The sequence below is a fragment of the Babylonia areolata genome, chromosome 2 (assembly GCF_041734735.1).
Source record: "Babylonia areolata isolate BAREFJ2019XMU chromosome 2, ASM4173473v1, whole genome shotgun sequence".
NCBI lineage: Eukaryota > Metazoa > Mollusca > Gastropoda > Neogastropoda > Buccinidae > Babylonia > Babylonia areolata.
Window position 1 is genome coordinate 60,806,840 of NC_134877.1, and position 14,476 is coordinate 60,821,315.

Below are 14,476 nucleotides of genomic sequence, written 5' to 3' on the forward strand. Positions count from 1 at the left end.
TAGGGGCTGTTGTTGGCTTTTACAGTTATGGTCCCCATGTTGTTTACTTGTTTATGTTGTGATAATGCACCTGACCAAATTTCTCCAGTTGGAGATAATAAAGTTATTCTTATCTTATCTTATCTTAACAGCAAACTGTCTTGTTACATAAACCAATTTTAGAATACTGTTTCCATGCCTTTTTCTTTCTTTTTTTTTTCTTTCAGCCACACAGTACAAATCAAAACCTTGTATTTATTTTGAATCAAACATTGACAGTAAATCACATATACATATAAATATCTAAAAAAAAGCATAAGAAATACACAGATAAACACACACACAAAAACAACAACAGATAAACACAAATTCTTTCAGATGGAATATTTATCACAGATGCTTTTTACTGCCAGCATAGAATTCATCAAAAGAAAATGAAAAAAAAAAAAAAAGGCAAAACTTCACTCACCAACACTAAAAGTTCACACTGATCAATTTGATGTTGATCAAAGAAAAAAATGTCAGTTTTCTTCTGCAGGATAAAAAGAAGAAAAAAAAATCAACTGAAATGAAAGTAACATGTCTATGTGTGTGTTTGTATGTGTGCATATTTGTTTGTGGATGATAAGTCTCGCTTGGAAGCATGCATATTTATGTATGTTTTGTATGTATGTAAACACTGTAAACAATGGGTTATCTTCTGCAGCGTATCACACTTGGGCATGTGTAAACACTGTAAACAATTGGTTATCTTTTGCAGTGTATCACACTTACATATGTGTAAACATTGTAAATGCCACAAGCGTCTGTGTCTGGGATGTGTGAGTGTCAATATCCTGCATGATTTTCACATATAAACAGTGATGTTTCAAAGTATTACACTCGATTATCTTGTGCAATGTCTCAGACAAGACGGGGATGGTCCGTGGGAAATGTCAGGCATCATCAGGTCTGTGGGGAGAATGGCTGATGATGAAGAGGAGAAGAAGGAGGAGAAGGAGGAGGAGAAGGAGAGAGCACTAGTTGATCACCATCCTTCCTCCTCTTCATCTCCATAATCTTCGTCATAGGACTCGTTCTGGCGAACCTCACGGTGCTTGGCCGCTCTGGAAACACAAGGTGTCAGCAGTGAAGATGTGAGAAATACCACATGCAGACATGCACGTGATACCAGTTTGTTTTTTTCGAAAAATTTAATACAAACATGTCAAAGATTTACAATCTAGCACAAGCAACAACAAATATGACAGTTTACAAGCCAGTCCCACAGACACACAGATGTAAAATCAAGCATGCGTAACAGACAAAACAGCTTAGCATACAGTAACACAGAGACACAAACAGACACCAAAACCTTGAAGTAAAAGTGTTGGGACTTTCGATCCGAAGGATCCTGGGATCAAACCTAGATCATGGCACCTGGTGGGTTAAGGGTGGAGATTTTTCCTATCTCCCAGGTCAACTGATATGTGGATCTGCTTGTGTCTAATTCCTTCCGTGTGTATATCTACACACAGAGAAGATCCAATATGCATGTGGAAGACCCTGTGATCCATGTCGGTGTTCAGAGGGTAAAGGAAACACAAATACACCCAGCATGCGCACACCATGGTTGCCTAAGTAGCAGGGTGAAAACAGTCACACACACAAAAGCCACTCATACATACATGGTAGTCGCAGCCCTTGGTGGTAGAAGAAAAGGTGGAGTGGCAGCCTAGTGGTAACACGTCCGACTAGCAAGTGAGAGAATCTGTGTGTGAGGGACAGAATCCCATCGTCACTAGAATTTTCTCCCCCTCCACCAGTATCCGAGATGTGCTCTGGACACCAGTCATTTGGATGCGATGATAAAGTGAGGCACCATATGCAGCATGTGCTTAGTGCATGTGAAAGAACCCATGGCAACAAACTGTTGATGTGTGTATGTGCGACTGAAGCCTGATTGAATGACACAAGAAATAAGGACGCATGATGGCATTCGGACCAATCCACAGATGATAAAGCATGTCTGCTTGGAAGACGCCTGACCAGCAGCATAACCCAATGCGCTAATCAGGCCTTAGGTGCATGAATGAATATATATATAAATATATATATATATATATATATACACACACATATACATATATAGATAGATAGATACAGATATAGATATATAGATATATACATATATATACATATACATAGATAGATTGATAGACAGATATAGATATATACATATATATATATATATATATATATATATATATATATACAGATATATATTTGTGTACCTATCAGAGTGGATTTCTTCTACAGAGGACAACACTCTCACTGCCGTGGGTTCTTTCTCGGTGTGCTAAGTACGTACTGCACAGGGGACTTCAGTTCATCATTTCATCTGAATAACTAGATGCTCAGACTGTTTCCATCCAGTCAAACCTGGGAGAAAGGGTGAAACTGGGATTCCGGCCCAGGCCCTCACAGACACTGTACCGGCAGGTGAGGTGTCCTGACCACTGTGCCACACAGACAGGTGACTCACCTGGCCAGGTTGGATGCCAGGTTCTTCACGATGGACATGGTCAGAATCTTGTCGTCTGCCGAGGGGTCGTACGAGTGGTTCAGCTCCTGGGTGGGGCGAGCTGGGCACAGAGCAGCAGACACTTTCACACGTTACATCAGCATACACACTTACTAACACCAACCGCAATTCTGAGTGTACACACATCTGCTAACGCTGACACGGTACTGACACAATTCTGAGCGTACACACATACCGTTAACACACTTACCACTAACACTGACGCAGTTCTGAGCATACTCACATTTGCTAACACTGACGCAGTACTGATGCAATTTTGAGCATACACACTTACCGCTAACACTGACGCAGTTCTGAGCATACTCACATTTGCTAACACTGACGCAGTACTGATGCAATTTTGAGCATACACACTTACCGCTAACACTGACGCAGTACTGATGCAATTTTGAGCATACACACTTACCGCTAACACTGACGCAGTACTGATGCAATTTTGAGCATACACACTTACCGCTAACACTGACGCAGTACTGATGCAATTTTGAGCATACACACTTACCGCTAACACTGACACAGTTCGGAGTGTACACACTTGCTGCACACACTGATGCACTTCTCAGCACAGCATTTACCACTAACACTGACACAGTTCTGCGCGTACATACTTACCGCTAACACTGATGCAGTTCTGAGCATATGCATTTACCACAAACACTGATCGCAGTTCTGAGCGTACACACTTGTTAAAACTAACACAGTTCTTAGTGCAATTGCTAAAACTGATGCAGTTATGAGTGTACACACTTGCTAACACTGACCACAGTTCTTACACATATGCTAACACTGACAGAGTTCTGACGCAATTCAGAGCATACACACTTACCACTAACACTGACGCAGTTCTGAGTGTACACACTTACCACTAACACTGACCCCACTTCTGAGCGTACGCTCTTTCTAACACTGACGCAGTTCTTAGCGTACATACTTGCTAAAGCTGACACAGTTATGAATGTACACACTTGCAAACACTAACCACAGTTCTTTTTCGCTCAGAACATCTCACAGCATAAAACGTCAGTGTACACACTAGCTAATATTTCTTTATCCATCTCTATCTAGATAGATAGGTAGGTAAAAAGATAGACAGACAGATAGATAGATATTTACTATTTATACAACCAAATTTGGTTTTCAAATGGGGTTATTTGCATACATATATTTTCTTATTCACAAAACCTGCCCGCTAAATATCCATACATACAATTCATAACACACACAAACTTACTCTACCGTCCACACAAACGCACATGTACGTGCAAGCATGCGCAATCACAAGCATAAACATACACAAAGACAATCACTAGCTGCTGACATCACACCACACACCACATACACCAACACTGGCTCTCTCACTCACACACCACAGCACACACTGTGCAGACAGACCGACTAGCTGTGTACACATACTGGATCCAGCACTGCTGGGTCTGTCGCGCCACTCAGTGATACGGACATTGATGTTTTCCTTGATGATGGCCGTGATCTGCTGCAGAGCCAGGTACCCAGAGATCTCTGAACGTCTGTCAAGGATCGCTCTCTCTCTCTCTCTCTCTCTCTCTCTCTCTCTCTCTTTCCTCTCTGCTCGCCCGCTCCCAACTTCTGTCTGTTTCACTTCTACGCGTTTGGTTTCCATGAGTTAAGATCACTTTAACTATTGTCAGCATCCACACTTCAATGCATTAAGTTTCCATGAGTTAAGATCACTTCAACTATTATCAGCATCCACACTTCTTTGCATAAGTTTCCATGAGTTAAGATCACTTTTTACCTATTGTCAGCAGCCACTCTTCAATGCATTAAGTTTCCATCATTTTTACCTTTTTTAGCAGCCACACTTCTATGCATTAGGTTTCCATGAGTTAAGATCACTTTTTATGTATTCTTAGTAGCCACACTTCTATGCATTAGGTTTCCATGAGTTAAGATCACTTTTTACCTATTCTTAGCAGCCACACTTCTATGCATTAGGTTTCAATAAGTTAAGATCACTTTTTATGTATTGCTAGTATTCACACTTCTGCGCATTAGGTTTCCATGAGTTAAGATCACTTCAACTATTGCCAGCATCCACACTTCTATGCATTAGGTTTCAATAAGTTAAGATCACTTTTTATGTATTGCTAGTATTCACACATCTGCGCATTAGGTTTTCATGTGTTAAGATCACTTTTTACTTATTGTCTGCAGCAATACTTTTAGGGTGAGGGGATGGGATTATAAATGCTGACCATTTTCACGGTTATCTGTAATTCACCAAACATTGACATGGACTATCACTCGTCTACATGCTTAACACATTCAAACAGGGTTCATAAACACCCAGATCTGGTGCATATGCTGACCTGGAAGATAAAAAAAAAAAAGTTTTTATCCCAGACTAAAGCAAATCCAACTTCAAGCCAAGTCGGCCGAAACAAACAACCTGCTAACTAGGAGCCAGCTACCTGCTTCAGACAAAATACAACCAAAAAAAAAAATAACTGACCAAATTAACCACACAGAAATTATAATTCTTTTACATTTGTGAAAATTTTTGACCTGCCACCATTATGTTTTGTTCAGGTTAATTTTTCAATTCCTCTGATGAAAAGTAGAGTGTGTGTGTGTGTTCAGTGAGTGTGTCCACATGCAAGTATGTGTATGTGTGAGTGTGCTCATGTTCACGAATGCATGCGAGTGTGCTACAAGAAAATCCCAATCATTGCGATAATTTTTTTTTTTTTTTTTTTTTTTTTTTTGCTGCCCCATCATCTGCGCCGTTTCAGTGGCATTACACCCACGCCGCTCATTTAGATTCCCCCATACACGGCCACACCCGGGTTCGTCCGTCGCAGTCCCGGCGTCGGCAGTCCACAGGGAACCATCGATGTTAGGTCGCCTGGAGGCCACACACCAGAGGAGACCCTGCACTGCTGCTGAGTCACTTCGGTGGTGTTCAGTGGTGCCTGTTCTGTTTTAACGTACTTAGGACACCACCTACTAAGCCCCCTACTAACGACAATAATGGCTTGGTCGCGGAGCCAGACTGAGTGAGCGTCTCTCCCAGAGTGGAGACCGCCACCACATCCCTCAAACAACAGCCCCCCATGAATCAGCCGACACCGACGACATTGACAGGACTCCCCCCAAGCACGGAAGTGGAGGGGTATCGAAACTGAGGTCACCATGAGAGCAGGGCATGAAAGGTCACAGACTTTGAGACTATTTTGTTTATATTGATGACGATGAAGGATAATTTTGAATTTTTGTGTGTGCATGCGTGTGTGTGTATACATTAGCACAGACGTGTGTATCAAAATCTTAGTCCTTGTGCCCTTTTTCAACTTTCTAGTTCATATTTCTTCAAACAGTTTTTCAAACTATAGATCGGAGATCCTTCTCCCCACCCCAGACTCTGTGTGTGTGTGTGTGTGTGTGTGTGTGTGTGTGTGCGTGTGTGTGTGTGTGTGTGTGTGTGTGTGTGTGTGTGTGTGTGTGCGCGCGCGTGTGTGTGTGTGTGTCTGTGTCTGTGTGTGTGTGTGTGTGTGTGTGTGTGCGCACGCGTGCGTGTGTGTGTGTGTGTGCGTGTGCATGTGTGTGTGTGTGTGCATTGACATGTGGGGGAGAGTGATGAAGTGGGAGATAAGTGTTAGCTGTGAGTGATGCTACAGTGTTTTTTCAAAATAATTTGTATCTTAACGTCTTATTCATACCACATGCCTTATTAAATGCATTTAGAGCTGCAGAATAAGTGCTACATAAAATCAATGCACATTATTATCATTATTATTATTGTTGTCGTTGTACTTCTGTGGAATGTACATGCGTATGTGAGCATGCACATGTATCCCTTATCAAAATCTTCATCCTTGTGCTGTTTTTTCAACTTTCTTGTTCATCTCCGTATGGCATGATGAGTGAGCTGAGTACACAAGCAAGAAAACAGAAGCTGCATGTCCAGTAGGTCAAGGCAAAGAAAACCCAAGACATTTTGCCACAATCATTGAATATGAAAACATACTAGATTATGTCCCATGATTAAGCTCTCAGAAAGATAATGTTATGTGAAAATTTTGAATTATTCTTCCTGGATAACTTTTTTAATCTTTTTTAATAATAATTCTTTCTCTTTTTTTTAACTCATTCTGCAACAGGTACAAGTTAACTCATGCCACAATTACTTTCACTGTGGACCAGGTATGAGTATTATCGTACCAACACACTATTCTAATTTAGTTTATTCTTGCTTGGTACAGTTTGCATTCTAAACTGAACTATTTTCGGATTCTGGAAGCATGAAAATGAAACTGCCTTTGACTGATCAAATCAACAATATTCCACTGATTTTCATCGTTTTAGTGAACCACACTGTTTTTTCCTGCAGTGGTCTCATGTAGTGCTGGTCCAGGGGAGTTGCAGCAGGCATGCACCTATAGGGCGGAATGAGTTAATGACAATCTAAAAAATAAATATAACAAGAGAGGCAAGGCCTTCAAGACTCACTTGTGATACACTTTTTTTGTTTTAAATCCAGGCTTTTCATGTATTTTGTATAATTTCAAAATGAATTGTTTAAGATGAGAAAGAACAGTTTAAAGCGAATTAAGTCCCCTAGCATTAATTACAGAGTAATTTCCGTTTTTTTACTATCTGCACCAAAACGTTTGCAAAATAAATAAAACTTCCATGCTTAGCAAAAGAAGTTTCTGTTTGAATAAAAAATGATAATAATGACTGCTCTTGCTGTTGGGTCAGAATATCAGATCAAAGTGCCAAGTTTAGAGAATACAAAAAATATAAATATAACAGTAAATGCAGTTTGCATATAATTAGGCTTCATTTTTAAATTTTTTTTGTGCCCATCCCAGAGGTGCAATATTGTTTTAAACAAGATGACTGGAAAGAACTGAATTTTTCCTGTTTTTTTGCCTAATTTGGTGTCAACTGACAAAGTATTTGCAGAGAAAATGTCAATGTTAAAGTTTACCATGGACACACAGACACACACACACACACACACACACACACACACAGACAATCGAACACCGGGTTAAAACATAGACTCACTTTGTTTACACAAGTGAGTCAAAAATAAACATAAAAAAAAGAGGATACGAGCCAGCCTCATGATAGGCACAGCGTTCAGCACACCGTCCATCATCACCGCTTTCTCCGCTTCCACAAAGAGGCGGCGTCGCAGGCGTTCGTTGCACAGGGGCACGATGCTGTCCAGTGCGTCCTTGTGCTCTCTGTCGGTCAGCTGACCACTCTCAGAACTCTGGAAGGGCACCAGCTTGTTCTCAAGCTGCCAGAAGAAAAAGAACAGTTTCCGTTTCTCATGGAGCAGGCACCACTGCGTTTGGACAAATCCATATATTCCACACAGCATTAGCTAGGCGGACACCTAACCAGCAGCATGACCAAAGTGCTTGTATATATATTTACGTACCTATCAGAGAGGATTTCTTCTTCAGAATTTTGCCAGAGGACAACACTTCCATTCCCAAAAGGATTTTTTCAGTGCACCATTGTACATGGAATCTTGGTTTATCATCTTATCCAAATGACTAGAAGTTCAATTTGATTTTCTAGTCAACGGGTGAGACTGGGATTTAAACCGAGACCCTCATGGACACATATTTGCTGAAAGCATCTTAACCATTCTGCCGCCTTCCCCCTGTGGCAGTTGGGCTAAAGGATATAGGTCCCTTAACCTTTTACGGCCACTGAGGATTCAAACCCAGACCCCCCTCATGGACACTGCATTGGCACATAAGCATCTTAACCATTCTGCCACCTTCCTCCTAAGAACAAAAACACTAATTCTTCTCCTCTTCTTCTTCTGCCTAAAATCTGTGGTTACTTTTTTCTTTTCTTTTTTTTTTTTTTTAATGAGAACAGGTAACAGCACAGGTACATAATGTGAAGAAGAAAGAGATAAGACTTCAAATTTACTTTGGTACTGTTCTGAAGTACATGTATTCTAAAACACCTTTTAGAAAGCCTTCACAGATTTCTGGGTACTGTTTCCATTTTTCTAACAGAAAGACATGCACTATCTAGCAACAACAATAACAGTGGAATGGAAAAAGACGTTTGAAAGTATGTTATGGGCAAAATTCTTTACTCATAAATGTAAAATTAATGGTTCTTTTCCCCAGCCTTTCTATCTGGGAGGTGTGAGAATCAATCTGCATTATTGTCAAAGAACTCACGTCTAGGAACCTGGGCTCCCGGTACTTGAGAATGACATGGATGAGGAAGTTGCAGACCAGTTGTTTGGAGATACGGTTCTCGCTGAAGGATGTGTAACTCATCTGTAGGCTTTCCAGGTCATCTTCCTGAACACACAGTGCAACATGTTTACAGACAACACATATGCACACAGCATGAAATATGAACACAGTTCTTGTTGAATGATGTGAAGCTCATCTGTAAACTTTCTAGGTCGTCTTCCTGAACACACAGCACAACATGTTTACAGTCAACACTACACATGAACAACACAACACATTTAAGCACAGTGCAAAACATGAAGACAGTTCTCGCTGAACAATGTGTAGCTCATCCGTAAGCTTTCCACGTCATCTTCCTGAGCACACACTGCAACACATTTACAATCAGCACATATACACACAGCATGACACATGAACACTGTTCTCTCTGAACGATGTGTAGCTTACCTGTAAGCTGTAAGCGCAGCAAATGTGTTGACAACACCTTGCAAACATAAAGATGATGATTGTTAACAGACAATCCTTGAGATATCTACCCGTCTTGTTGTCCAGGACAACTAAACCTTCTGGGCAAGCGGGTTTTTTTAACATATCATTGAAAAGGTGAATAAGCAGTCAGATTCAGCGCATACCAATCATCCTTTCCTTCTCCCTTTATCACTTTCACACCTCCACTGCCACCCTGGCTTTACTTCTCCTGCCATACATACTATTTATATCTTCTTCTCGTATTCTTCTTTGTTTGTGGGCTGCAACTCCAATCTTCACTAGTATGTACATGAATGGGCTTTTACGTGTATGACCGTTTTTACCCCAGCCATACTGCATTTTCGGGGGTGTGCATGCTGGGTACATTCTTGTTTCTATAACTCACCGAACGCTGACATGGATTACAGGGATCTTAAACGTGCGTATTTGATCTTCTGCTTGTGTATACACACGAAGTGGGTTCAGGCACTAGCAGGTCTGCACATATGTTGACCTGGGAGATCAGAAAATCTCCACCCTTTATACACCAGGCGCCGTTACCGAGATTCAAACCCGGGACCCTCACACTGAAAGTCCAACACTTTAACCACTCAGTTATTGCGCCCGTCATACTAATTATATAATTCCTTATGCCTGCTGATTTGCTACTGCAGTACTAGTAGTTACTTTTAGAAACCGTCTCTTACTTAGGGAGGGCAAGCAGTTACTTCAGGGAACAAGCAGATTTTTTTTTTGTCTGTCTGTCCCAGGATAACTAAAAATTATTTGAGAATTTCCAGCCCTTACACATAACTTATTAAGCAATACATGTAAAAATGATGATTGTGATTACAAACAAACATTGAAATAAAAACAAGCATGGCTTTCAGAGAGCAGCATATAGTGTATCTTTTGGTTTTCAAATCTGCTTTCCAAACACACACAAAAATATTTTTTGATTAGAATGATGATGTTGATGATCATAATGAAGGTGAAATTAGTCAATATGATGAAAAGAATGTCTTTGCAGTACTCACTGAACAATGAGTGACTGTGACTCATCAGCATATGCCTGCCTTCCTGATGATCTTCCAAGAGTCACATCTTTGCTAAGAATGAAGAGGGTGAATGATGATAATGAGTGTCTATGTCTTACACCAAACTACCCATGTGGAGATCTATATACACTGTCTTGCAAATGCATATGCACATGCCCCCACCCTCCCACCCATGCAACCCCTCCCTCCCCACACACACACAAACACACACACACACACACTCATACAAAACACACACACACACATAAACATGCCTAGACACACACACACACACCCCACACACACACACCCTCCCCAAACACACACACACACACAGAAACATACAACTCCTACACACACACACACACACACACACACACACACATAGAACTCACACACACAACACACAAACACCCTCCATACAACACACACACACACACACACACACATACACATACCCATACAACAAACACACACAGACTCACAACACACACAGAGACACACACAACACCCCCCATACAACACACACACACACACATATACACACACCCTTACAACAAACACACACACACACACAACACACACACACACACACACACACACACAACACCGCCCATACAACACACACACACACACATATACACACACCCTTACAACAAACACACACACACACACAACACACACACACACACAACACACACACACACAACACCGCCCATACAACACACACACACACACATATACACACACCCTTACAACAAACACACACACACACACACAACACACACACACACACAACACACACACACACACACACACACAACACCCCCCATACAACACACACACACATATACACACACCCTTACAACAAACACACACACACACACACAACACACACACACACAACACACACACACACACACACACACACACACAACACCCCCCATACAACACCCACCCACCCCATATAATACACACACCACACACATATACACACACCCCTACAACAAAGACACACCCACACACACACACACACACACACACACACACACACACACACACACACACACACACACACACACACACACACACACACACACACACACACACCATGAGGAAGGGGTAGATGACGGAGGCGAAGGCCCGGAAGTCCTCCACCTCCACCCAGTCCACCTGGCTGATGAAGTCGGCCATCAGCAAAACGTAGCGCAGACATGAGGCGTCCAGGTTTCCCACCAGCACATGGCCCAGCATCTGCACCATCTGAACACACCGTGGGCAAGTTATAGGTCAAAGGTTAAAGGTCCCATCTCCTTTTACGGTCATCATGGCGGTGAATTCGTATCCGCTGTAATAAGAATAATATTGATCATTGATACTTGTATAGTACACTATCCAGAAATCTGCTCCAGATGCTTTGCAAAACACTTTTGTTTGCATAACATGTTACATCTATGTTACGTACACACACCAAAATGTGACTAACAAACTAAACACACACACATACACACACACACACACATACAATGCATACATACTTTTTAGCATACATATGTACATAGAAGCTGCCCTCCACACATACGTACACATAGGCACCACAAACTCACACATGCACAAACACACACGCACACACATAAACACACACACACACACACACACACACGTGTGCGCATGCACATCCAATCAAACATACGAACACACACAAATATACATTCATACACATACATGTGTGAGTGTACAAATACATATGCATACACACACAGTCAAATACACCACACTCAAAGAAGTGGACCTGCCACAACTGAACTTCAAAATAGGATGAAAGGCGTTATTTGTACTCCATTTGTACTCCATGAAAAAACACACCTTGTTACTTACCAAATTTCCTTGACAAATATGGTGCCCTATCAGAGATTATAAAAAAACATAAAAAACACACAAACACCATAGATCTACAACTGAAGCATGGCCAATACAGACAGGGAAAAGAACTATCTTGATGATGCACCACCCTCACAGACAGGGGAGAGAATTACCTTACTGACGCACAACCCTTTCAGATAGCCGAGAGGATTATCTTGTTGATGCACGGCCCCAGATTCGGGAGATAATTACCTTGCTGACACATGGCTCTTACAAATAGGGGAGAGAATTACCTTGCTGATGCAATGCCCTTACAAACAAGGGAGAGAATTACCTTGTTGACACATGGCCTTTACAGACAGGGAGGGAATTACCTTGTTGACACATGGCCTTTACAGACAGGGGAGGGATTTAACTTGTTGGCACATGGCCTTTACAGATGGGTGGGAATTACCTTGTTGACACATGGCCTTTACAGACAGGGGTGGGAATTACCTTGTTGACACAAGGCCTTTACAGACAGGGGTGGGAATTACCTTGTTGACACACGGCCTTTACAGACAGGGGAGGGATTTACCTTGCTGACACATGGCCTTTACAGACAGGGGAGGGAATTACCTTGTTGACACATGGCCTTTACAGGCAGGGGTGGGAATTACCTTGTTGACACATGGCCTTTACAGACAGGAGAGGGATTTACCTTGCTGACACAAGGCCTTTACAGACAAGGGTGGGAATTACCTTGTTGACACACTGCCTTTACAGACAGGGGTGGGAATTACCTTGTTGACACTTGGCCTTTACAGACAGGGGAGGGATTTACCTTGTTGACACACAGCCTTTACAGACAGGGGTGGGAATTACCTTGTTGACACATGGCCTTTACAGACAGGGGTGGGAATTACCTTGTTGACACACAGCCTTTACAGACAGAGGTGGGAATTGCCTTATTGACACATGGCCGGATTTACCTTGTTGACACCGGAATACTCAATGACAGAGGAGAGGAAGTCATGGGCCACCAGGTACATGACGTCATCCACCAGGTAGCGGGCCCACATGAAGTGGTACAGCATGTCCTGTCAGTCATCGTCATCAACATGGTTATTATCATCATCATCGACATCGTTATCGTTATCATCATCTATATCATCACCATCATCACCACATGACGTCATCCACCAGGTAGCGGGCCCACATGAAGTGGTACAGCATGTCCTGTCAGTCATCGTCATCAACATCATTATTATCATCAACATCGTTATCGTTATCATCATCATCATTATATTATGACCATTGTTATCATCACCATCATCAACATTGTTATCATCACCACATGACGTCATCCACCAGGTAACAGGTCCACATGAAGTGTTACAGCATGTCCTGTCAGTCATCGTCATCAACGTCATTATTATCATCATCATCAACATCGACATCATTATCATTATCATCATCATCATCACCATCATCACCACATGACACTATCCACGAGGTAGCGGGCCCACATGAAGTGGTACAGCATGTCCTGTCAGTCATCATCATCAACGTCATTATTATCATCAACATCGTTATCGTTATCATCATCATCATTATATCATGACCATCGTTATCATCACCATCATCAACATTGTTATCATCACCACATGACGTCATCCACCAGGTAACAGGCCCACATGAAGTGGTACAGCATGTCCTGTCAGTCATCGTCATCAACGTCATTATTATCATCATCATCGACATCTTTATCATTATCATCATCATCATTATATCATCAACATCGTTATCATCACCACATGACATCATCCACCAGGTAGCGGGCTCACATGAAGTGGTACAGCATGTCCTGTCAGTCATCATCATCAACGTCATTATTATTATCATCATCGACATCATTATCGTTATCATCATCATCATTATATCATCACCATCAACATCATTATCATCACCATCATCAACATCCTTACCATCATCACCACATGACGTCATCCACCAGGTAACATGCCCACATGAAGTGGTACAGCATGTCCTATCAGTCATCATCATCAACATCATCATCATCATATCATCACCATCAACACCGGTGTCATCACCATCACCATCGTTATCATCACCATCATCACCACATGACGTCATCCACCAGGTAACAGGTCCACATGAAGTGGTACAGCATGTCCTGTCAGATATCATCATCAACAACGTTATCCTCATCATCATCACCATCATCATCAATCATTAATATCAAAATTATCAGCATCACCATCTTCGTCATCGTCATCATCGCAGAGATGAAACCCCTGTCAAGTGCTTGAAGGAACAATCAG

The 14,476-nt window shown here is 41.8% G+C and overlaps 1 protein-coding gene across 1 annotated transcript in view; it reads right to left on the bottom strand.

The window, feature by feature from the left end:
* Positions 1–222: 222 nt before the first annotated feature.
* The window catches only part of LOC143275834 (uncharacterized), a 46,457-nt gene continuing 32,203 nt past the window's right edge, over positions 223–14,476 (bottom strand). Inside the window, exons 17-23 of the mRNA XM_076580126.1 lie at positions 13,124–13,231; positions 11,400–11,552; positions 8,764–8,889; positions 7,664–7,853; positions 3,977–4,081; positions 2,504–2,603; positions 223–1,085 (exon numbers count right to left, since the gene is read on the bottom strand). Coding sequence (XP_076436241.1) covers positions 1,007–1,085; positions 2,504–2,603; positions 3,977–4,081; positions 7,664–7,853; positions 8,764–8,889; positions 11,400–11,552; positions 13,124–13,231 — 861 coding nt within the window. The 3' untranslated portion in view covers positions 223–1,006. The remainder of the gene's footprint in view (positions 1,086–2,503; positions 2,604–3,976; positions 4,082–7,663; positions 7,854–8,763; positions 8,890–11,399; positions 11,553–13,123; positions 13,232–14,476) is intronic.